This window comes from Chenopodium quinoa, unplaced genomic scaffold (assembly GCF_001683475.1).
Source record: "Chenopodium quinoa cultivar QQ74 unplaced genomic scaffold, ASM168347v1, whole genome shotgun sequence".
Lineage (NCBI taxonomy): Eukaryota > Viridiplantae > Streptophyta > Magnoliopsida > Caryophyllales > Amaranthaceae > Chenopodium > Chenopodium quinoa.
In genome coordinates, this window is record NW_018744460.1 from 505,364 (window position 1) to 531,852 (window position 26,489).

At 34.4% G+C, this 26,489-nt stretch overlaps 3 protein-coding genes, 1 non-coding gene and 1 pseudogene across 4 annotated transcripts; 4 read left to right on the plus strand and 1 right to left on the minus strand.

Annotated features, from left to right (window-relative positions):
* The first annotated feature begins 2,617 nt into the window (after nucleotides 1-2,617).
* LOC110697067 (transmembrane ascorbate ferrireductase 1-like) lies at nucleotides 2,618-6,665 on the plus strand. Its single transcript, XM_021874410.1, has 4 exons — nucleotides 2,618-2,944; nucleotides 5,074-5,122; nucleotides 5,237-5,436; nucleotides 6,055-6,665. Exons 1-4 carry the CDS (start codon nucleotides 2,801-2,803, stop codon nucleotides 6,361-6,363), a joined length of 702 nt encoding a protein of 233 aa, XP_021730102.1. The 5' UTR covers nucleotides 2,618-2,800; the 3' UTR covers nucleotides 6,364-6,665.
* Nucleotides 6,666-8,336: 1,671 nt separating this feature from the next.
* Nucleotides 8,337-11,040, plus strand: LOC110697068 (annotated as a pseudogene).
* A 138-nt stretch (nucleotides 11,041-11,178) lies between these two features.
* LOC110697343 (transcription factor MYB41-like) lies at nucleotides 11,179-11,976 on the minus strand. The gene is made up of 2 exons (XM_021874725.1): nucleotides 11,876-11,976; nucleotides 11,179-11,821 (listed from the first exon to the last, which is right to left on the minus strand). The coding sequence occupies exons 1-2, from the start codon at nucleotides 11,974-11,976 to the stop codon at nucleotides 11,374-11,376; spliced, it is 549 nt and encodes a 182-aa protein (XP_021730417.1). The 3' UTR covers nucleotides 11,179-11,373.
* A 1,133-nt stretch (nucleotides 11,977-13,109) lies between these two features.
* TRNAG-GCC lies at nucleotides 13,110-13,180 on the plus strand. The gene has a single exon. It is a non-coding gene; the product is annotated as a tRNA-Gly (tRNA).
* Nucleotides 13,181-17,718: 4,538 nt separating this feature from the next.
* Nucleotides 17,719-19,551, plus strand: LOC110697069 (25.3 kDa vesicle transport protein-like). Its single transcript, XM_021874411.1, has 5 exons — nucleotides 17,719-18,053; nucleotides 18,181-18,344; nucleotides 18,475-18,618; nucleotides 18,709-18,776; nucleotides 18,858-19,551. Exons 1-5 carry the CDS (start codon nucleotides 17,860-17,862, stop codon nucleotides 18,963-18,965), a joined length of 678 nt encoding a protein of 225 aa, XP_021730103.1. The 5' UTR covers nucleotides 17,719-17,859; the 3' UTR covers nucleotides 18,966-19,551.
* The last annotated feature ends 6,938 nt before the right edge of the window (nucleotides 19,552-26,489 follow it).

A 26,489-nucleotide genomic window follows, 5' to 3' on the forward strand; every position in this document is an offset into this window, starting at 1 on the left:
AACTTAATTATAATGCCATGCACAAGTAATAATCATTGACCTCTTTTAGGCTATTGTAATTAAGGAGTTTCCTAATCCTGCACTAAATGTCTAATGTAAAGCTTAATCAAGTGGTTTACAATTTTGTATTTCCCAATGAAGCTTTTGTTATTTCATTGAACTATGATGGGATAGAAATGTACTACACTTTATATGATTGGAGATACAAAAGTTTCTAGTTTTTCATACACTAGTTTAGCCTCCAGTCCTCCACTAGTTTAGCTGCTAAAATATATCTTCGTCCACTATTGCCCCCATTTCTAACCTTTATCTTTGCATAGTTGCATTCATGAGTCATTTGAATAAAGAAGCCACTTTTTTTTCTACAGTAATTTTTTGTTCGTCCCCACTTACTGGATGATGTTTGGTGTTGAATATTAGAGTAGATAGTTGCATCTGACAACTTGCTGGGGACGCAGCTATAATCAAGTATAAACTATGTTATTGGGACAGTCATGGAACATGTTTACAACTTTCAAGGTCATGCATTTTTCTTAATTAATTAATTGGTAGTGAAGTCAAGTTTTTATACTACGTACTTCATTGTTTTGTTGACAAGGGAATGGATCCCTTCTACGCTGAGAAAACAACTCAGTCACTTGATCTATATATAATAGGACACTAGCTCTCACAAAGAGGCTTAAGAGGTCCAAATGAGTCGCCGAGACATTATTGATTACAAATGAGGGATGAGGATTTCGAGGTGATAGAACCAAAAATCAATGTAAGTATTTGGAATGCTGAAGCTAGTATCCTCTATGTTTAATAATGCATTATGCTACATACATGATACATATGACAAGCTGTGGGGCTTGATTAAGTTGGGCCTTTCTCTATAGCCACATTTTTGCCCTTGTCACACATGATTTAGTGTTGTTGCACATAAAAGAGGATCTTAATTGTTGATTTGCAAATTGCAATTGTAAAGGAAGGAGGGTGTGAGGGAATGAGAGAAGTCAGAGAACATGGAAAGGAATTGAGTGGGCTAGGAATAAAACTTCTGAAGTTTTAACAATTTAAACAATAATGATTAAAAAAAAAAATGTTTTTAGAAGAGGAGAAATATATCAGTCCAATTAATTATTCATCCCCCCATTAACTATCCAAGCTAGGAAAATAAATCTTTTTTCTAATCAACATTCCAAATTTCATCTAATCACTATTAGTGTTCTAATTTTAGGCATAAGGTTGAAGGATTTTAATTTGGCTGTTTTGGGGGCTTCAAGATGTGTATGCTTGCTGCTTGCCTGTTTGCACCTTTGAGTAGGCATCAAGATATGCTTTATCAGCTTTAGACTTCGCAGGAAAAGTTAAAGGCAAGCAAAAGAGATGGGTCAGTGTAGCCTCATCAATTGGGCCCATCTAGATAAAGCCTTTAAGTTCTACTGGACTTACTGGGACAATATAGTGGGTTAAGTTGAGTAATTCTTTCGGTCCATGGCTAACTGTTATCCACAAATACCAGTCCAAAGCCTGTAAGTGTAAACTATAGAGATATACTGCTGATCAATATGGTTGAATATATGCATATTAGGAATGGAATGGATTGCTCTACTTTTATATGAACATAAAATTGATATAATACTCATTTTGCATTGTTTTATGAATGACTCCTGACTTTGTCTATAAATTTGGGAGCATGAAATGTGTTTTTCTGTTTTATGTAGGTTAAACCTGTATTTTTATTGTGCTTTGAAAGTTTGTTACATTATGTTCTGTGACTTGTGTCCATTTATATATTGAAAGAGTATCTTTTGGTGAGCTCATGAACTTGTAGTATTGTGGTAAGTGTTAGAAACATATTTTGGCTCTTAAATTACAGAAGTTAGGTCATAAAAGCAAAAATTTTAATTAATGTAAAGTTTAGTGGCATTTGTGACATCCTCCAAATTCCTTATCCATCCAACGTATACCTTGTTACCTACATTTGTGTTGAACTGGTGGGATAACGGGATTTAATTTTTTTTCACGTCCTTTTCAACTAGTAAAGTCTCAGTTTGGAAAACAAATATAGGTCTAAGGTGAGGTGGAGGCTAACAAATACTTATCTCGTGTAGTTATTTGTGTAAAGATACGAAATGTTAGATTCAATGTATACTACTTGATTTTAGCCTTTTAGGTGAATAGTATAGCATGTTTATAATTTCTTGTATGTTTGACTATGTTGCTCTTACAATTTTTTGTTCATATTATCTCTCGGTCTCTCCCTTCATAATTGACAATCTAATTAACAAAACATGTATTTCTAGAGCTGAATATTTTCACACATTTAAGGAAATCGCATAAATCTAGTGATGCTGAAATGAACACATAATCTCCCTCTTCACTAGCCATATGACCACCTCAACTCCATTCATATCTGCTTATGTAGACTGAAGTGGGCGGTAGTCCGTGAAAGACACACGAATTCTAGACCCTGTGGGCCCAAAACCAATAGGATCTTCAGGACCTTTCCTTGAATTTAAAATTGTAGGTCTTTCCACGTAGTCCAATTTAGTTTTTTTTCGTTTTTTTTTTCTCCATATTATCCTTTTTCTGTATACAGGTATCTGGATTCTGGAGTCTTAATCTGACGGCTAATATCGCAAGTTGCCAAAGATAAATAAAAGTCGAAATTTTCTCCGATAGAAGAAGATAAAAAACAATGCTTTAGCTACCAAATATAACGACTTTTAGCTTTTGTTTCATTTTGGAATACAACGAACTTTGGCATTACATAAGTAGATCAGAGATTATCTAGAGAGAGAAAGAGAGGCGAAGGATGGCTGTGGTAGTAAAGGCAACTCCGTTAACGTTTGTGGTACACGCGCTTGCGGTAGCATGCGCAGTAATGGTATTGGTTTGGTGCATCCACTTCCGAGGTGGTTTGGCCTGGGAAGCTACCAATAAAAGCCTCATCTTCAACGTATGTTCCCTAACTACCATTCCTCATATTTGATCTTGCCCTTTTTATTTTACTTTTTTTTTTCTTTACATTTGTAGTGCCATTTTACATTTTTAATTGTCCCAAGAATAGGACTGATGATTTTATTTTACTGAAATTGGGAATTTGATTAATGATTATAGTTCCCAATTTGGTGGGAACACCAAAAAATACTTTACAGGGAAAAAAAAATATATGAAGCAACTAATCTCGCAATAATTCTACTTTTGTATAAGGTTTTTTTTTAATCAGCTATAAGAACTAATGGGGGGCTGTGTAATTGGAGGGTGTGCTAGATCATAGTATCCTATTGTCTGCTTGTATCTCTCAGAAGATGATACTTTTGGACTTTTGGTTGGTTTAGGTCTGAGATAGGTGTGTACGTGACAATTAATTTTGCACATGTTTTTGACTTTCTAAATTTCTATATTTATTAGTATGTGAGCAGTTGGAAGCCCATTGGCTTTAGTGTCCAGATGATTGTCTTTAACAAATGATGAAGAGTAATTATTTGGAACTTGGAAGAATGTGTCTAGTCGTCTAGATGATACAAGTCTATTTAGCCGCTTCGTTGAATTTGATATGGTGCAACCAAGACTTTGTGTTTCTATTTTTTTTTTCTCGAGCCAAAAAAAATAAAATAAAATAAAAATTTAGAGGTGAAGTTATTCCTTGAACATCCTTGATGAAAAATGTTACTAGTACGAGAAACTCCAAGGTTAAATCTGTGATAATTGTCTGAAATAACTCAATATGATCCCCTTCCAAGCTTCAATATTCCTAAATTGTCCTATATAAGTCCTTCGGGATTTCCAAACCATTATGCAAGGAGAATATATACTCAGTATTTTGAAACTACATATGCTATGATAATATGATGTATCAAACCTCTTGCTAACGTAGATTGTTCATGTCAATATAAGATGAGGTGTTTTGTCCCGTTGTGGAAATGTTTTAGGATTGCAGATAGACTGAGATTGGTTACTTGAGAATAGATTTTGGTGAGCTGGATCTCCTTAGCCCTTTCTATCTGATTCATGTGGAACGTGTGAAACATGGTGTTATTTAAACAGTGAAAACAATTTCTGTAATAATATAGTCTTGCTTTTTTAATATGTGCTTTATTTAATTTGGCAGCTAGTGATTGACTCTGAAGCGCTTCTTTACCATGTTTGTTAACCTACCCGATTAAGATAAGGTTTATATTTAAATGTTAATGTATTACGGAGTAGAATTAAAAGGTGATGTTGGGAGTCTTGGGGCTTGAAGATCCATTAGAAGGAAGGTACTTGCTGGTCATTAAAAAGAAGAGGTTGCCTTAATACTCAAGTTTTCGGAACAGATGTAATTTTGAAGAGAAATTCATCATAGGTTAATCATTGAAGTTGGTTCTAGGAAATTAGCTAGTGAGCAAGTCACGGTGTGAGGTATGAATTTTTAATGATAGGTCAAGTGAAGTGAAGTGTGCGAGTCAATTTGAACTAATTCCCCATCCTTTATACTTTGAATTGCGTTTATAGTGGGTTATACTTGATCTTTGTTTACTGGACTAGTGCTTCTTTAGGTTTCATATTCCTTCTTTTTCAATTATTATCCGATGAATTAGTTGGTTGTCTCTATAAATGTGGCTATGAGACTTCAGAACATCAAGCTTTTAATTGATAAGGTAACATAATGCATGCTAGCTTACAGAAAGGTAAACACCTTCATTAGAATGATCTATTTTCTCTCTGGAGGGAGGATTAGGAATGTGTCTCTCTGTGATTTAGAACATCTGTATTAAACTTGAAGGTAGCTTGCATTGTTACAGGACATCTAGGCTATAAATGATTGCTTGCATTGTAACTTCTCTGAGATGATCTTGTTTTTCCTTCTTTTGTTCTATAACTTAATAAGCATATAATTCTGTATTACTTAAATCACTAATCCTCCCAAACTACAACATAAAGCTAGTTAGGCAATGTCATCCACTACCCATTTCATGTACCAAGGTAGCTGTGATGTAAACCTATATGGTGATGGCTTTATCAGCAATGTTGTTACTTTGATGGGATTTGTTGAACAGTCTGGATTTGCACTGAGCACTAACCATCAGCTATTTCTTTTGACAGATTCATCCTGTTTTGATGCTGATTGGTTTCATAATACTTGGAGGTGAAGGTAATAGATCAGACAAACTCTTAATCTATAACATATTGCAATTAGTATCCGTTTTTTAATTTAGCTGAAAATTCAGGTTGTCTTTGTAACATACTAATTACAATTCAATTGCAGCAATTGTAAGCTACAAATCTCTGCCCTTCAAGAAAGAAGTGAAGAAAGTGATTCATCTAGTGCTGCATGCTGTTGCACTAATTCTTGGTATTGTTGGTATATGGGCTGCATTCAAATTCCATAATGAGAGTTCAATCCTGAACTTGTACAGCTTGCACTCATGGCTTGGGATTGGCATCATTGTCCTCTATGGCCTTCAGGTAAACTCTTATACCTTACCAAAATTCATTAGAGGATGCAAATGTCAAGCTTCTGATTCAGGAAATACTGTTAAGTCTGTAACCTCATGAGTCATGATCAATAAACAGTGGAAAACTACCAAGCTTAATACTCATGGATGGAAAATGTGAATTCTTGATAGCTACTAATCATGATTTCAGAACTTATTGGCCGAGAGGGATTTGGCATACAAATGAATTTATATTAGTGTGATTGAGAATTGGCAACACATAAGCCACTGGGGCAAAATTTGTAATCGTGACTATTAATCCATCACTGCTCTGCTCCCCTTCTGTCCTTCACATAATTACATTAGTGATCTTCAGTAAGTTCTGTTGGTAAGTAGTGTCACACGATATCAGCCCAACAAGATAGAGCTGTTTACTGATCTCTGACTAACCTTTGTGTCATAATGAATTCTGAAGACGGTTTCTTTTACAGTTAACCAGCATAGAATATAAAAGTATTGTACAACTATATTGCTGGATTGTTGTCAATTGTTGTGGTTAACTGGTTATATTTCTTTAAAATATAGCCCTGTGAGTGTTTTTCCCCTCAACTTCTAATTACAGTACAAACTGGTGGGACAAATTTTGCAGTGGATATATGGATTTGTAACATTCTTCTATCCAGGAGGGAGCTCATCCCTGAGAGCTGATTCACTTCCATGGCATGTTCTCTTCGGGATATTTGTGTATTCATTAGCTATTGCAAATGCAGCAATAGGGTTTCTTGAGAAGCTTACCTTCCTTGAGAGTGCAGGCCTTGACAAAGTTGGTGCAGAGGCTTATCTTGTCAACTTCACTGCCATCGCCACTGTACTGTTTGGTGCATTTGTTTTGCTCACGGTGTATGCTCAGAAGGATCAGGAGCCAGAGGAGGACTATAGCAGCTATTCTGCTATTTAAAAGTCTAGATATAGTAGTATTCACTTATAGGAGATAGGGGAAGCAGGAACAAAGAATAGCATACCATTCTGAATGCTTGTTTCCCTGTATTATTATTTTCGAGGTTGATGTATAGGCATGTTGGTATCAGCTACGTAGTATATTTGTATGTAAGTGACAATCTTGTTGGTGGTCTTGTAAACTGAAAATAATACGTAGTAGTACCTTTGTTGCTAAGTACAGTGAACACCTTTAGTTACACTACATCTGGATTCTGGAATTGATTGTTATATTACTAATCCTAGTCAAGATTGTTTTGCTCATCTGTCATAGTATGGTTGTATTGCAGACAAGAGATATCCGTCTGTATAATTGACATCCTGAAACAAATAAAGACTAACGATAACTAGACCTGGCAATCCTGACCCATACCCGATGATCCGACCCGAATGACCCGATCCATGACCCGAAAATGACCAAATACAACGACCCGGAACCCGAAATTGAACTGACCCATACCCGACCCGAAAATAGAGTTGAACCGATCCTGACCCGACACCCGAAGTTGATCCGACTCGAAATTGACCCGAATTGTTTGACCCGATACCCAAAATTGACCCGAACAGACCTAATACTCAAAATGTCCCGAACTAAAATTACCTTATAATTTATCTAAAAATGTCTGGTGCCAAAAATAATTTAAATTGTTCATCTTCAACTATAGCCACACTCATAAACCGAATTGATAGTTCCTATTATAACAATTATAAAATATAAAATTATTGATTTGAGCTAAATCCACAAATTAAATGGAACAACCCGAACATGACCCGACCTGATTTTGACCTGACCCGAATATGACCCGAACATACTTGACCCGAAAATGACCCGACCCGATACCTGACCCGAGCCATACCCGAAACCCCAAATGACCCAACCCGACCCAAACCCGACCCGAATGTTAACAGACCCGAAATGACCCAACCCGAACAACCCATTTGCCAGGTCTAACGATAACTACGTTTATTTTTTAAAAATTGAAACATATTGAGCTTTTTTTTTTGAAAGATGAAACGTATTAAGCTATTATAATGATTTAACACTAATTGTCTACAGCTATACTTGTGAACTCTGTTAATATGATCTCATTATGGCCAAAATAGCATGATCTCACCAAATATCAGTTAACATCATGGGTCCCGAGTGGATTGTCTCGCCTGTATCATGATCATAAACATAAAGAGTATACAAATATATGAAATCATACTCAACATTTGATTATATAATTGATTGATTCAAGAATTAATACAATGGGCTGTATAATATGATTGGCTAACTTGTCAGCTTGGTTGGTGAGTATACTTTCCAATGATTTGTATTCAATCAACAAGCATTAGCAGTTGGAAACAATCTGGAATTTTTTCTAATGGGAAGTAACGGAACTACCGCGTCATCTTCTTATTGATTATTTTTATCGTATTCTTTTATCTATTTAACCTTAGTCAATCTGCTATGTACTATGTAATATTTAAATATTCAACAACTTTGTTAAGTAAAAAAAAGAGTCTCATTTATTGTTCAAGATATCATTCAAGAATAACTATTTTTATTTAGAATTAACAAAAAAGTATCCTCCAAAATAGGGATTTCTTTATTTTCGTTTGTTTAAGACAACCAGAACAGGATATTAAACAATCAGTAAACATAGAAAATAATAGGTGCAGTCAACATATCCCCTTTTTGTAACTTATGAAGCCAAATTCATAATGACTACAGACTAATATAGTAATTTACCTACTTTTACATCTCACTTTATTATCAACTTAATCATCATTAACAATTAAAATATTGAATATTGTTTACCAAATACAAGAAAATACTGTAAGATAAAATTAATTATACAGTAATATAATAACAAACGTAAAAAGAGGAGAAAAAGAGTGCAAAGTATGAAAAGGCCATTCTGGCTCATTTATTTTTGGGTTTGCTTGATTGCTTACACCAATAAATCATTCAACCTTAGTTTTCATTCCAGCTAATATAACAACTGCTGTCAAAAATACCCTAATATAAACTACTGTCTTCATCACAAACTTCCCTCAACTTCTTTCTAACCTCTTTCTTATCTTACTTCCTGTTTTTTTTGTTTTTGTTTTGTTGGATTTTTCTTGTACGAAAAAATAAAAATAAACTTGGTATTATTATCAATACCAAGTGATAAAGATGGCAACAACAGCAGAGGAAACAGCAAAGATGGTGGAGACTCAAACTGCGGTGCCGCCGCCACAGCAAACTCCTCCGCAAGAATCACCTGCGCCGGCCGTGGAGACGCAGGAAACTGTGGTTGTTGCTGAAGAGAAAGCTGTGGAAGAAACTCAACCACCTCCTCCTGCCACCACTGAGGAAGTTCCTGAAACTCCTGCTTCTGTTGAAAGTTAGTTATAAATATTTCCTCTGTTTTTTTTTTAATTTAATTTTTTAATATTTTTTGGGGTTTTTTTTTTAAAAAAATTATAATCTTTGTATGGTAATTTGTGCATGTCCTTTTTTAAATTTTTTTGTTATTTTGATGGGTGTTTTAATTCCCTTGAAATTTTGCATGTGTGAGTGATTGGTTTGAATTTTTGATACAAATGATTTTGTTCTTTTTTAAGAAAGGTGTTACCTATTTATTATGGTTTTGATTGATGCATAGGATTTCCAATATGATATCAAAGTGATGGTGAGATGATTAAAATGACCAAAACCATTTTAAAAAAAATTATGTAATATCCAATTATCCATAGATGAGTAGTATTCATGGATAAGTGATTTTAATTATGCTTTTTTTTTTTTTTTTTTTTTTTGGGGAGGGGGGAGGGGGGGGTTTCATGGACTCTCTTTTTTTTTTTTTCTTCTCAAAATCTATGGTATGGTTGATATGATTAAAAGTTGACATTTAGCAACCAATTTTTGTCTCTAGTTCTATTTTAGTTGAGTGATGCTTGAATTTTGATACCCCTGGAATGATATAGCTTACCAAAAGAAAAGTACACTTTGTAATATTTTTGTTTCTAGGCACTCAACCTTGAAATAGGTACTAAATCTTTAAAAAGAGTATGCTCCTAAAAAGGAAACTAAATCTTTAAGGTTTCATTATATTTTTTGTTTTTTGGTTCATAAAAGGCAACTAGACAATTTTGAGGAGTTTGAACCTATCTTGAGTATACTCCTTTACGGCTTTATCATCTGAGCGAGCTTACATAAAGGAATTTAATAGTCCACTCGGTCTTTATTCTAATTTGCGTAAAATATCTTCTAAGGGGGAGAAGAGATGAGGGTTTGCTGAATTTATTAATTTCTACTTAGTGACACTAAGAAGCAGTGTGCATACAAATGAAACCAAAGAGTGATTTCCATTCAGTTACCATGTTATTGACTTTCAATATGATATACTCGTAATTGATTTTTAGTAAATAATTTGAATCTAATGTGTTTTATGGACAGAGGTTACAGAATCATCCGAGGATAAGCCTAAAGAAGAGTCGCCTTCTGAGGAGAAGCCTGCAGAGGAGAAGCCTGTAGAGGAGAAGTCTTCAGAGGAAAAGCCTTTAGAGGGCTCAACTGGTAGAGGTAATATTTTCATTCATCTTATTGTAGATGAGGTCAGTAATTGTTATTGTGATTTTCAATATATTTTGATTGTTGTATTCAGATGCTCAGCTTTCAAGAGTTCAAACGGAGAAGAGGAACTCACTGATCAAAGCATGGGAAGAAAGTGAGAAGTGCAAAGTCGAAAACAAGTAAGAATACTTTCAGTCATGTCATCATTCCATTGTTATGTCTTGAAGTTGCTGAGGGACAGACTGAATTACTGAAACACAGTGTTTTGAATAAAGATTTGAGTGAACCAGTCCTCAGAATGTTCTCTAGAGCCGTTCTTGCACAGATTTTACATGTTACAAATCTAGTATAGTTTTAACCATGTTCTAGATTTAAGCCTTTGTCGTCTGAATAATGCATATAAATATAAACGATACTCTTTGATGGAAAACATGGGACACTTTTTCTTACTAAATGGATCGAGCAGGGCACAAAAGAGAATTGCTGATGTAGAGGCATGGGAGAACAGCAGGAAAGCAACTGCTGAGGCTGAGTTAAAAAAGATGGAGGTATAGTGCCATTGATTTTGTCTCTTTGAGTATATTGTGCTGCGCGATAGAAGGCTGTTTAGCTGATAAGGATTTCATGAGTGCAGGAAAAGTTGGAAAAGAAGAAAGCAGAATACGCGGAAAAAATGAAGAACAAAGTGGCAATGATTCACAAGGAAGCAGAGGAAAAAAAGGCGACAATTGAAGCCAAACGTGCTGAGGATATTGTCAAAACAGAAGAGTTGGCTGCTAAATATCGCACCACAGGAAAGCCCCCAAGAAAATTCTTGGTTTGTTCTAAGAAGAATTATTTGAATAAATTATACCGAGAAGGGACAAGTGAATCAAGTAAGCAATTAGATTGTGAAAAGGGTGAAAAGGAAAGAACAAAAAAGGTCTTAATTTATTTGTACAAGTGTTCCATGGTTTATTTATTTAATTAGCAGGTGTATAGTTTGGGCAGACTTATGAAATTTGTTACATGTTTGTTTTCATATGTGGATATGATTTGTTTTCGTACGTGGATATGATTTGTGATATGTACATAAGGTGTGTATTGGACCACAAATATGTCTGATATCGTTTAGATTTTCCTGTTTTCTGTTACAAATTGCAGCACATCTAATATCTAATATCAGTCAGGAATTAAGGATATACGGCTCTTGGATAGGCATTACACACTAACTGCTTAAGAAGCGCGATCTACATATACAAAATGATCTAATGTTTATTTTCAAACTAACCAGCACTGAACGAAGTTCTACTACACAAAAATCAGATCACTGTCTTTCTCTAATCCTTGCTACTAACTTTAAAATCCCTGACAAAATTTGGCAAGATCGTGTATCATGCGATTCATGCCTGCTAGTAAAAGTTCAGTGCACTAATCAGTTCTAATCGCTTATTCGCTTACTGGAGAATCCAGCAACATGTTCATTGCTATATCTGAAGGATCACCTAAATCATCAGACCCTGAGTATGTGCTCTCCTGCTGCTCTTTCTTCACGCTTACAGGCTGCCAAACTTGACCTGTCATACCTGAATGCTCCTTCCTTGTAATCATCTTCCGAAAGGACTCTCCGACTTCAGAGTTCCACAGACAAAGGAAGTGATCAGAGTTGTATCTAGGGTATCCTAAGGGGAAGCAGAGGGACTCATATGTTAACCGAGCCTCAGTCTCCACTCTGATACTCTCCCATTGTGCCATGTGCCGGGTTATATGCGACTTTTCAGATGGTGTAGTTCTTGAGTACAAGTTGATGGTTGTGTATTTCTTAATGTGGGCTTTCCAATGATTCTTTACATCATTGTCTGTTCTTCCTGGCAGTTTTGCTGCTATTGCAGCCCACCTGCAAATATGGTATGAATACTAATTAATACATCTTAAACATCGTTTAAACAACCAAGGTGTTGATAGCCTAAATGTATCGTGTTTCCTTAATTTGAAGTTAACCCGGTCTGGCGCGAGGTCAAAGTCCTTGACTTCTGTTAAAAAATTGTCCATGCTCCAAAGTCCAAATGTTAAAACTTATATAGTTGCTCCAAGCTTATACTTATAGAATAAGATATATATAACTTCGTTCTACAAATGTGGGACTTCCTTCTCAGCATCAAGAACTTACTTCTATTCTACTAATGTAGGACTTATTTCCCATCATTAAATAACATTTATTATGAAGACTACTCTAACGGTGGGTTTGATTAATTCTGAATCCAAAATCTATTTCCTACCTAGTGAAATGTTTGGAGGAAAACAAATTCTAATGTGAGTCTGTCTCATATAATCGATGATTTTATTGTAGGATTGACAGTCAATAGTCGTGCATTAAATGCACTTATATGAATAGCTGAACTATCAAATCCTTTAGTATTTAGCGATGATGCAAATGGTAATCTCTAAGATTGGTAGAATAGAAGAATGGATTTGCACATATTGATACCTATTGCCAAGAAGACCATGAAGTTGTATAAGAATCTTGTTTTCATGCTCGGAGAAAGGTTCTCGTTTTATATCAGGCCTTAGATAGTTTGCCCAACGAAGACGACAACTCTTTCCACATCGAAGTATGCCTAATACATAACAAACAATGTTACACACTTACACATTACACTTAAATAAATGCATACCTTCTCCGTTCTAGTAATATTACAACAACTGGAATTTTACACTATTTATCACACTTGTTTGACCACATATTATGATTTATATATGTCAAGTAAAATATAGTCATGTCTCATGTGGGGTCTTGTTAGATTCGTCTCGTAAAATACTTTCACAATATCAACTTTTTATAATTTTACTCTTATATAATTATAGATATTTAGCATATAAAATATGTTTTAGGATACGTAATTTCATCCTTGTTATAATATTTGTGCAACAGAGGAAGTATCATAATACTACATGAATGAATGAAAATCAATTATATTTCACCTTGTTGGATGTATATCCAAAAACGAAAAATCAAGACAACTGTAATATTACTAACATAGAATGGTGAGAACTTTAAAGAAAATAATGTTTGGAGGTCAATATTGAGCATGATTGAACAACTTTTGGAATTGATTAGGCCCATGATTAAAAAATATAATTCTAGTATAGTTCTATAAATTATTTAGAGAATTAGCATACAAGAAGCACCAGTGGTCTAGTGGTAGAATAGTACCCTGCCACGGTACAGACCCGGGTTCGATTCCCGGCTGGTGCACAAATTTTTTGTTACTACTCTGTAATTTTTATTTTCTTTTTTGAAGAACGTTGTTACTATTATTTCACGCTGAATAAGACATGGTTTTGTATAGAAGAGCTCAATCAAACAATTAAATAAATAATCCAAGGATTGTATGAAAAGAATTTACCCAAAGTTCGTTAGAAAAACAATACTTCCAACATCTGTAAATGGTATTCTTACTATGACTATTTTTGTAAGACAATCGCCATCCAAGTAAGAATAACCTTAAGATACACGATTATACTCCATATATTTCATACAAGTAATACGAAAAAGGAGAGAAAAAAGAAAAAACACAAACCTGCAAGCTTAGGGAGAGACTTCCAGTTACAAGGACGACCATTGTTGTTGCGCATGAAATCAATAAGCTTTTGATCTTCTTCAGGAGACCAACACCCTTTATTATTGAACATACTTTCATTATAATTCTTCTTCTTCTTATATTTTTTACAACTTATTGTAGATGAGCTTCTTGTGATGTCTTTTATAATTACCATAATAATATTTTTTTAAAGACGTACAGTTGTTGATGAGTTTGCGAAAAAAGGGTCTCTTATTTATAACATTAAAAAGGTTGAGTAAACTATACACTAAAAAAAAAAAAAAAGTATTTACATAATTACATCAATGAGTGATAAGACTTTACGAGGGGATGATGATGAAGAACCTGAATCTCGTAAGTTTTAAGTGCAACATCCAGGTTTCTGTACATTAGTACATACTGACATACATAGACATATATTTAATGTAGTGTGTGTCATTTAACCAATACCTAACTAAATAAAGTATTTTTCTTTTTTTCTTGTTTTTTTTTTTTAAAGAAAAAGGTAAAATAATGTTTTTTGGAAGCAATTTGTCGTTGTTTATGAGAAATGAAAAATCCTATAGACAAAATCATTCAATCTTGAGAGTTTATTTGTTTTTTTTAACCTTATTATGTACGTGCATTGGCGCGGAGCGGAGCCAGGAATTTCTAATCGGGGGACAACAAATAAACATCTTTTAGGATGACAAATAAAATTCTTTTAAAAAACCTTGAACACATAAGTTCAATAGCTAATGCCTTACAACTCAATAATAGTTCAATAACCATATTAGATCATACTTTGAAAGCAATCGATGATATATTCATTGAAAACTTTGAAGGTAGGCTTGTTCACGGATCGGATATCCGATCTGAAATGCGATTTTGGATAGGATATCCGAATGCTCGGATATCCGAAACTGATATCCAAATCCGATCCGAAAATTTCGAATATCCGAAATTTTCGAATCAGATGCTTCGAATATCCATTATCCAATATTAAGTAAAATTGATTATGATTACTTTCTAAATTTCACTAATTTTACCACTTTTTTATCGCTAAGTTGTACAATATATTTTAACAAAATAATAGTCCTTTTGCAATAAAAATTATCATCAAATATATTAAGAATATTATAATAAATTAATAATACAGGATCAGATTTATATGAACAATTTAAAAATTTTATATATATTTCACTATTTCAGCCTTTATATTTCGGATATCGGATATCCGAAATTTTGAAAATCAATATCCCAATCTGCATCCGATATTCGCTTTTTCGTTTTTTTAGATCGGATTTCCGATCCAAAATGAAAACTCGGATCAGATATTCAAAAATTCAAATCTGTTGCGGATCGGATTATCGGATTATCGGATTCTCGGATAGTTTTGTACGGGCCTACTTGAAGGAATACATCTTTCTCATTCTTGTAACACATGAATTGTCGATTTGTAAACATGAATTGTCGATTTGCCGATGATTGGGTAGTTTTTTTGTCTTGGCCTTATTTGAATTAGGTGGATCATTTGACATGTCCTAATTAAATTGAAAACTAAAAATTAAATAGTTCAATTATCATATCCTACAATCATAATTATTAAAAAATTTAACACACTTAACAAGTTAACAACCCTAACATTGAGATTTAAATAATTAACCGGTTAAAAAATTGGTTTTAACAATTAACAATTATAAAAATGGGATTCAAACAATTCAAAAATGAACTTTAAATAATCAACAATTAAAAAAATTAGGATTCAAACAACAAAAATCAGTTTTACACTTATGTTTGTCGATTTCATATTTCACATTTATTATGTTTTTCTTTCTCTCTCGTTTTTTTCATTTTTTTTTTTAAAAAAAATCCTAATTTTGTTTGGTTTTTTTTTTTTAAAAAAAGGGGGGGTGTCCCCATCGTACCCCCTCCCTCCACCTCTGTGACGTGTAACTGTGATATGGAGTATATTATTAGGTAATTACCAATCTATCACGAATGACATATGTACGTATTTAAATATTTATAGGGGGTGTTGAAAACATTTATGTAACCCATCAAGTTATTTTTATTGAATTTGCATAACATAAACACATATACATGAAATTAGAATTTTAAATTCCACTATGACTCTAGTCTTTTGGACTTTTTTTCAGTTCAATCCTATTCAACTAAAAAAAAAAAAAAAAGATATCGATAATGTTAATAATATGGACTTATGGAGTGCCCAACTGTCAAATCGGATCCTTTTAAGCTTTTATAGTTTCATTATTTCGTTATAAATTTTGAAATCAAATTTCATCTACGCCCAAACACTCAATATAATTCATGCTTCTTCTATACGCTAAATACTCGTAATTAAATATCCTATACTTGTATAAATGGAGAACAGTACTAAGGACAGCCAAGCTAGGTAAACTTAAATTATGTAATCTTGCAGGGATGCTGGAATTGCATTTAAGATTATCGCTCACATTTATTTGTTAAATTTAAGAACATGTACTTTCTTCCATTTTTTCTTATGAGAAAAACCCCAAAAATATTTAGTAAGACCACTTAGATATTAAATAGGCGAACAAAGGAATTAATGTCTTTTTAAGTCTTAGTCTTTTGTGTTTGACAAAGAGAGTGTGTGTCAGAGTTTTTGTGGACTAACTTCAGTTACTTGTAGTCTTGTTCGAATAGTAAGATTTTGTTTTAGGTGAGATTTAATAAAAATTTATTACTATAAATAATCTGACAAAAAAATTATCTGAATTTTTCTGAATGTATGAATTTAGTGATTGTCCTGAAAGTATGAAATTATCTAGATTTACGTGATTTTTTCATGACTATCTTCAGCTTTTTATATATATATATATATATATATATATATATATATATATATATATTTTGAATAATTCAGCTTTATATATTAGATATGAACTACCTCGATCATTCTCTCTATGCCCCTTGTTTTTATATTGTTGTAAAAGAAATCAAGAGAATGAAAACAAATAACTCTCTCTATCTCCAATCCTTTTGTTTGCCTCAATTTTATTTTTGATTGTTCTTTTGTTATGCTTCATATCGTGGTACTTCGTATGTACCGTGACTATGAATGTTTTAGAAAATCATTTCTTTATAACCCATTTACTAAATTTAGCCCTATTATGGAGTAATTTTTTTTCCTTATCTATTCCACTACTTAATTGACAATTTGTAACATAAAATTAACAAAATTCAAATATTTCAAAAGGAAAACTTTGACCAATAATATATATTTAATTATCAATAATTAAATTATAAAACAAATTGATATTTTAAAATTATATATCAAGACGATTCTAATAAGTAACTGTACAATTATGCTTTATATTAAATATAATAACAAAAATTGATTAAAATGATTAGGTGAATAATGCAAATGTTAAATTTAGCATTTATTTTGTATAAAAGTAGTAGTCTTATCTACTTTGTATGGTTTACTCCAATGTGACACATTATTAATTATGTAAGAAATTAATTGTGCTACTCTGCTATGTCTAGGACTCTAGATGTATCTTCAATGCATAAATAGTAAAGTTGAATTTCAAACCTTTGTAAATTTAAATTTTTGTCCAATTAGCTTTCTCTAAGAAAGCAATCCCAATGTACTCTATACTTTTAATATACGGAGTACTTTTCAAAATATATATACTCGCACAAAAATTGTAGACATCTATTTTTATTTCTGTACCTAGAAAATGCGGAATAACAGAGTAAGTTTAAGTACGTATATGTTATTTTCACATTTTTCACAAATTTATAAATCAATCAAAGTATAATTACACCAAATCATTATTTCAAAACATTCATTATATTGATAAAATTAGACAAGAACAACTTATTTTAGATGAAAAGAATTATCATTCATCTTTCTTTCTTTTTCTTCATGCTCAAGAAAGCTCAAAAATTAAATTGTTGCTTTTTCAAAAGTGGATTCACCTCATCATCAATGTGAACTAAAAAAGGATATTCATAAAAAGGAAAAATATCACCTCCTTCATAATGTAACATTTGGACAAAGTTATTAAGTAAAAGAAATGCTAAAAGCATAAAAGTGAGGCAAACTTCATACACGCAAGGCAAAGGCTATAAATACATCAAGGACAAGTATATCCGTATAATTTAATCATCTTCTTAGCTTGTTTAAAAATTGGCACAACATAGTATTAAGTCATAAAGAATTACTTGATCTCCAAGTTATCTTACCTTTATAATGACCCTTCTTTATTCCATTTTTTCCCCTAGTACGCTCTAATTATCTTTAGTTTATAATCTCAAATTTAAAGCAATCTTTAATTAAAGCATAATCACAAAACAAAATTAAATGGTTAAGCTAACAATAATTGGAAGAATTAGAGATGGCATGCCTATGTCACAAGGTCTAAGGTATGCTAATGAAGATTACAACATACCATACTACAAGCAACAAGCTGAATTCATTCTCAAAGAAATCTCAAGAGGTTCTTTAGCACCTAATCCAAAGATGACCATTCGCCTTGATCATCAACATTCTTTCAAGTATAATATTCCTCTCTTCCCCTTCCCCTTCCCCTTCCCCCGCACCCTAGCGAGTGCCCCTCTAAGTTTTGATTTGATTTACGCGAGTTTGTATTGCTAACATGGTTTTTCTAATGATCATTATAAGTTGTTTGGTAGCTTGTGGTGCTTGCTTCATCACATTGTGTGATTCTTCATATCCGAGAACACTAGCCTTTCATTACCTTGAGGATTTGAGACAGGAGTTAGAGAAATTTCAAAGCGATCAACTTATGGATAAAATTACTAGACCTTATAGTTTTGTCAAGTTTGGTAAGCATATCTTAATTGTATTGTTAATATTGTTTTCCTCTTTTGTTTGTTGATTTGATTATCTTGAAGATGTTTATAGCGCAAAATCCTATGATTTTTTTTTTTTTTTTTTGAACTTGTGTGATTATAGACAGTGTTATTATCAACATTGGGAAACAATATGTTGACACAAGAACACAAGCTAATCTAAAGAAGTTAAACGCTAATCGCGGACAAGAGTTAAGTATAACAATAGAAACCATGTCTGCAGTTATAGAAAATATAAAGCAAATAGGTAAAAATTCTCTTTCTCCAATCATTTAGCTAATATTTTCAATGAATTTTGTGAAAAGCTAAACTAAATTGTTTTCATTGCTTTTACTAGATTATATGGAAAGAGTTGTGATGGCTCCTCAAATTGTTTCACCAATATGGGGTTCTCGGCATCTTGAGGTAAACAATCTTAAATTCTGAAGAACAATTTTGAAGATTGAAAATGTCGTGAAAGTAAGCTTACATTTCAGCGTGTGGCAGATTATCGCGTTGAAATGGACACCAATTGGCATTATAATTAGTGTTGTGGTCGTTCTTCTGCTGTGGGCGTCACTGATCATGGCAGATTATGTTGTCTTGTGCTCGTGACACAACGTTGCAGAAATCTCAGTCATTCTTTTTCCTCTATAGTACTGCAATACAGAGGAATATACAACACAATTATTAAACAGGTTGTCCATTGTCCAAGCTTATGAACACACAATATAACTTCCTTGATGATCAAATAATACCAAAGTTAATATTTCTAACTGAGATGCAGAAGAATATGCTGTACAGCCATCAAACAACCTAGTCACTTAGAGACAGTAAATCAGTAATCAAACTACAATCTACATTTCCAACAAGCAAAGCGCCATACAGCTTTCAACAGGGAAATTCAAAACAGGGCTCGACTCTATTTGTATCGTACATCTCCAGCAAAGTCCCCAGATTTTTCTTAATGTCTTTAGTTCGTCCCCCATCTATGAACATGGTAATCTTCTACGTTATGCCACCAGAATTTATTGCAGAAAAGATCAGTACAACAGGATTCATCCCTGGAATTTGTTTCTAATCTTTCAAACAAGTACTTCAAATCAAAGAAAACAAAATTACTCAGCATGATAATTAGGCCTTAATAGACATTTCAAGTTGCTAATCAGTAATTGCTTAACTTTCTACTATTGGTCTCTCCCTTATTATCTAAGCACGTACTTACTAACTAGTCTCATTCCATATCATTTTTCTCATAAAAGTCTACCTGCACTATTTTTTTATTTGTCATATATATCAATGAAACTTTATTCGTTATATTAAAACTTCAAACCAATAAATTAAGTAGCACTTCCTAGAAACTAGTGCATAACCTTAAATAGAATAAAAGGAGTACCTTAATGGTATAATAAGAGCAATCAGTAGATTAGGTAGTCGGATGGGTGCTCCAAACTAGGCCATCCACAAGAGCTGCAAAATATATAGCATGTTGGCACTGTGCGTCCACACTTTTAGGTGAACATTATTCGGTTGAGAAGCTTGCATTATTCGTCCACAATTGCCTAGAACAAGTTCATCCTAGCAAAGTCAAACAAAAATCACAATAAGGAAAGTGTGACAGTAGTACATCAGCAAAGATGATAAGTCGGAAATTGCAAATAGCTCAATCTTGTACCCACCATGTGCATGAAAAAAGTCAAAAAATTGAAGAACAGCCTATTTGATTCAGAAATTCACTTAAGCTGATGAACCACGATGTGTTAATTTCAGTAATATCATACCAACTGTAGCTGATAGAGCACGTAGTTGGTACTACTTGTCGAATAAAAGTTGGAAACTTCGCTATCCAATACAACTTCCTTAGGTTGGGGCAGTTGACTTTCCCTTTCACAGCGATTACCAGTGAATATGAAAGTCCTCAAACTTGGACAATTAACAGTAATCTCCTTGAGAAATGAAAGAACTGATAAGTTTAATTCCCTCAGATGAACATTAGCTGCTTTGAACGAGTCTTTGAATCCTCCAATTGCGTGAATACGTGCTATCTCAATAAGTGGAAAAGCAGTTGTAAAGAGGAATGAAACCATATAAGGTGAGCTTCCTGATACTTTTGCCAGCAACTGGGCTAATCAAACACCTCGTATCAAGACTATTAGAATAATAACTCTCAAGATTAATGATTTCCCTAATGTCAACAATTTTGAACGAACCAAAATTTTTCTTGACTGAAGCTTTCTTTAGCATAGGAAAATCTGAAAGCTTAAAGGTTTCCATCGGTAAAGTGCAATATTTACACTTTATAAATTCAACTCTGGGACAACAGCAGGCCAAGTTGTTCAACACTTCCACATCCAACACCATAACATGCAAAAGCCTCAATCATCGCAGGGAAGTACACAACCTGATTGCCAGCAGCTGATGATAAACAACAGTTTTGTAAAGTGAGGGATTGCAACCATTGTGAAGCCAATAGCACGGAGTAGGGAAAATTGTAAAGTTTATCTTTCGGATGCATCTCTTCAAGATACATTTCGACCTTAGAATTACTGACATCTTCCGGCCTACACGAGTCAATTGTTTGCACAGCAATAAACAAATTCTCAACCTTAGTTTGGCTGAGCAACTCCATCAGCCGATCAACAGAAAAATCTTCAGTGTCAGTTACAGCCACATTCATATTAAGATCTCTCACTGGTAAAGATGTTTTCTTCATTCTTAACAACTGACTACTCGCATATTTAAGGAATTTGCCCCTCATTTCATGGATATCTAGCTCTTGCCCACTTTCAGCAGAAGGTAATGACTTCTTTATGTCCTCTTTAAACGTATTATAATCAATGTTATCAGATAACTTGATACTCTATGAACTGCATATCCCTTTCCAGGTCTTAGATAAAGTGCTAGTTCGAGCTGCATCTATTATAGGCACAAATGATAAAATGCGGTGGATGAGATCCTCAGGCAATTGTGATATTCAGTCCAAGTTCCCATCCTTGTTAAGCCTCTTGTTATCAGACATCTTTTCTTTCCAATAGTATTGCTCAATGATCTTGCCTAATCTGCAGTAGGAGTATCATTTTTCTTAGAAGAAGAAATACAAAGAGTTCTGCTATATAATTCAAACATGCCACGAATGTATCATAAACTAACACTAATAAGAATCTGAATATGGTGAAGTAAAAACTGAAAAGTGTAGATAAAATAAGATACTATACTACGAGTATTTACAATTGCCAGCAACGCCTTGCTCGTGCTAAAAACTAATCTAGATTTAATTCCAAGTATCCAATTTTTATCAAACGAAATGCTGCAAAAATTAATCACAGACCTTCGGCATGCATATGTTTTAGGCAGGGTATAGTAAAAAATAGTATTTTGCTCAAAATTCTAGACATGGAATCTTGAAATACACTTGATCTAACCTATGAATATAATATCAACAGTTTCCTTTAATTGCATTGCACTTGCACCCCGGGTTTTATACTTGTAGGAACGTTATGTTATCCCGACTTATGAACTCATATGAGACATGTACACGTGTCTAACTCGGCTATTTTTTATCCAAAATTAAGGGTCAACAACGAAATAAATAAGGAAATTATACCCAGAAATGATATCAAAGCACTAAACTGATCGACTTTTAACTTCTTGCATGCTTGCTAATTGCTTCCATGAATATAATACTCATGAATTTCATTAAACAACAACTACATTTACTTTCTTGTGATATTCAACTTCACATTTGAAAAACCAGAAGAAGAAAAAATCAAGAACTTGAGAAACGAAACAATTAGGAGATTAAAAACAGGTGATTCAACAAGCATAATAAGTTCTTCAAGGATCACAGAAACTCCATTAAAGTAAATCAAAGCCTGAATTCATTATAGTTACATAATCAAGGGTGCATCAATTCAATTCAGCAAGAAACTTAAAGAAAAGCAACAACATGAAAATTATAACAAATGAAAATGGTTCAGGAAATGAAAAATTAAAATTACCTAGAAAAGGGTGTTTGATGAATGATGAATTATTGTCTTTTGAGAATTGAAGAAAGAAGAAGAGTATGCTCTGTTTCTGGTTTAGCAATGGCACGGCCGTGTGAAGAGTGATTAAGTAAGCAAATAACTAACTTTCTGTTTTGGGTGCGTCATTTATAACAGTAGGAAATTGACTCATCCGACGTGGATTTTATGCTTACCCAAAATGGAAAATTAATTTAATTAAAGAAATTTCCATTTTTGGCCTTGGAAAAAAAGCGTTTTTTGAAAATAAAAATAAAAAGGACTTTTATTTGATTTACCTTTAATTACTCTTTAATTTACCCCCAAAATCCTTAATTGAACTTCTCTATGAGTAACAGCGCTGTAATTGACGACCCTCTACCAACGGAACGGCCGCATCGGCGGGAAAGTGCAACCCTACCAACCACAACACCGCTGTGACATCCGACGTGTGAGGTGGGCCAATTGGACCACCATGGTTCGAGATTTACAACCATGGTGGTCCAATTTGAACATTTTATGATCGGAAAAAAGTGCATGATTCTGAATTTTGGGGGTGAAATTGCTGAAATTGAGCGAATGTGAGTGGTGATTTGAAGAGATTTGTGAGGTGGGCTGATTTAATTGAGGAGCTAATAGTTCATTAGGGTAATTGAGATTTTTTTTTTTTTTTTCGGGTAGAGAGAGCTGTAGTGTTAGCTATTGGCTATTGCTAGGCCCGTTCATCGGTCCAAAATTGGACTGAAATGATCAATCATTTGGTTCAATCTAGTCCAATTTTCAGTTCGGACCGATTTTTTAATCTTAATCTCGAGTACCACCCAAAACTTAGCCAATTAAACTAATTGGTAGTCTAAATTCTGGTGTACTATTGATGTTGCGGGATTGTAGAGTAATCCTCTCATAAGAGGTGTATATATAATTAGAGCAAATTCTACTCTCTTTTAAATGTAGCTCATTCTGAATCTGTCATAAATTATTATTTATCTTATGGAGTGAATTAATTTCAAAGTAGATAAAGAATAACAATAAGATTGTTTGTGCAATAGAAGGAAATTTCATTATATGGTACATTATCATGTTAATGTTTGCCTCCCCTAAAACTTTCACATAGTGTTTCCAAAGTTAAAGGTCTTTAAGCCTGATATTAGAAAGAACACTATTTTTCTTAATTGGTTTAAGAATCAAGATATACTCCCTCTCCTCTAAAGTCTAAATGGTGAATTTGTTGATAACATTGTATTGTGAATCTTGTGATCATTATTTAGATCACTATCCGCTTGGGCCTCCTTGATCATGACATTGGTTTGTTGTATAGGATATAGGACCTCCTTCCAACCACCCAAAGTAATATCTTTATTGATTTTAGGTTTGATTAGTTGATTACCCACTAATAAAAAATAGTGCAAATCAATTACATGTACGCGGTTGATATGAGTAATTTTATTCGTAATTTGGTCAAAACACTCCTTTGTTCTTCAAAGTTAATCTAAGGTTTAAAAGCATACATAGTCATTTTAAATTATGATGTTGTAGACATGTAAGATTTGTTGTGTTTTTCAATATGAACCAATTAGAAATTTAAGACATCTAATGATTGTGGATCTGTAGTATTGACAATTCTAAGCCCAAGTGTGTATCCAAAATAAAGGTTCCAAAATAAATTGTATGTGTTCATCTCAAGTTTTAACTTAATGTTATAGCTAGTTTATTTCAAGATTTGTACATATCATTATTATTTTCCCATATAATTAAAAACATTATAAATTTATTGGGCCTCCTTCTCTAAGTTCCCACATCTCAAGTCCTCAACAACAACATTTTCTTTCTCTAAACGATTATTGTACTTACGATTTTTTGTTAAGTGATATAAAATCGATTCAACTAAGGAATAATTCGACCACATTTGAATTGATTCAAAAAGACTTGAACCTAAACCGAATTCCTATGTATATCTAAACAAAATTTTTATAAGAGTACTTGCTAAACTTTAAAGTTAACAAAAAAAAAAATATATTTTTTATATTTCTTTTGATGTTTGGAGAGCCACAAGGGCGAGTAATGAAAATAGATCTCAAAATCTCCTAGAATAAAAAAAAAGGAGTTCTAATCACTTGGGCTATCCTCATTCTTAAAATATTTGTTATGTAACTTAAATATAAACACGTTTTTTAGTTATGCATTGGTTGTCAACCTCCTAGGTTATCTCAATTAATGGGTCCCAAAGTTGGAGCCGCCAATGAAAAACAAAAACAGGTACTTGAAAATTAACAATTTCATACCATTGTCTCTATAATCAAGTATATAATACATTACCAAATACCAATATACAAGTACACATTTTTCAAGTCTTGGTCCTTATATCTTAATTAATGGGTATTACTGTTTCGGGGTTTTCTGATGTCCTGCGGGAGAGTTACAATTCCGAGACTGGTACCGGACGCCTGTACCTGCAAAACAAACGGAGACTCCTTGTGATGGGAGCTCCGCCTCCGACGGTCAAGTTAGTACTTGTTTGAGGAGTAATTAATGCGGAAATTAAAGTGATTGGGTCTCTCTAGGTGAGAGTGTTTAATGTGTGTAATCTGCGTGTTTGCATGTTCTCTCCCTTAATGAGGATTAAGGGAGGTATTTATAACCTCGGGAAACGTGTCAATCTAGGTTTAGGTTAACCTTGGGCTGATTGGGCTTCCCTCGGGAGTTGGGCCTAGGTGACCGGTTATCCCAGGTGTCATGGGAAGGACACGTGTCGTGTCGTAATTGGTCCATGGTGGACGGATCATTGCTTGACACGTGGCAGGCTCCTATTGGCCCATGTGACGGACACATGGCGGAACCTGATTGGTCCACTTGTCAGATGGTGATTGGTGGGGAAAAATCCCCTAATCATTTGCCCCTCACAGGTGGCACGTGACTGGTCACGTGTTACCTGTGACAGGTATCGCCCTGTAACAGGCGACGGCCTGCTACAAGTGTCACTCGGCGAGAGGCCGAGAGATTCTCCCGCCAAAATTTTGAATTCTGGAAGTGACCCTTCGCCTTCTCACTTCGCCTATATAAAGGAGTGTTGACTTCGGTCATTTTCACACTTGAAAACTTTGTGAGAGAACATTCGGACCCCTGAACTTGCTCTGACATTTTGGACCGTTTCTGCCTACCGCCTGCTCTGACAAGCCGATTGCAAAGGATTTTCAGAACTTCATCAATCGTCACTCGTTCAGGTAACCGTCGGTTCTCTTACTCTTAATTTTCTCTTTACTTTATTCTTTTTTGAAATGGCACTACGGAAGCACACGACACGACCTAGGTTAGTGATCAGCCGGTCACCGGGGACGGCTGAATCTAGGACTAGGAGTGCCGCCTGCCCTTTTCTGGACCCATCTTTGCCCTTTATACAAAGTCCGACTGTATCTGTGTCTATGCAGAGCATGATGGCCAGAACAAAAAAGACTGCCAGGATCTCAAACTCAGACGGCTCCTCCCACAGGGTGCCGATTAGTGAAACATCTGACCAGGCGCCAGATGTGGAAGTGAAACAAAGCGGCTTGAAAGCCGGCAGTTCTGAGGGAGGAGTCAAAGTGACCCATTCCCACTTTACAGTTGACAATTCTACATTCTCTCCTGCTCCTTTTAAAGGAGAGGAGGCGGGCCCCTCCGGGAGAGGGGAGGAGTCGTCCTCTTCGGACTCGTCAGAGGACGATTCCTAGTCTAGCTCTTCTGGACATGCTTCTCTGGACACAGAAGAGAAAAACAGTCGCCTACAAGAGGCGAGGCTTTCTCACGCAGTTGAGAAGGGGGACGATTGGGCGGAGCCATCCGCCTCTCACCGAGAGCAAAATACCCCCTACTACTCTACGGTACCTCGGGGTCGGATCACAGCCATGCAAGAGAAAGTGGAGAGCTTTATCGCAAACCACACAATGGGCCCCGACTTTTTAGTGTTCGTGTCGGATCCAGAAGACACAGTCGTCTGGCCGGCTGGTACCAGTTATGATGGCGCCTGTTTTGGCTGCTACGAGGCGGCCATCAAGGCTGGGCTGCGCTTCCAACTACATCCGGTTGTTCAGCGGATCTTGGATGGGTATGAGTTGGGGTTATGGCAGTTAGCCCCGAACTCCTGGGCCAACGTACTCGGCTA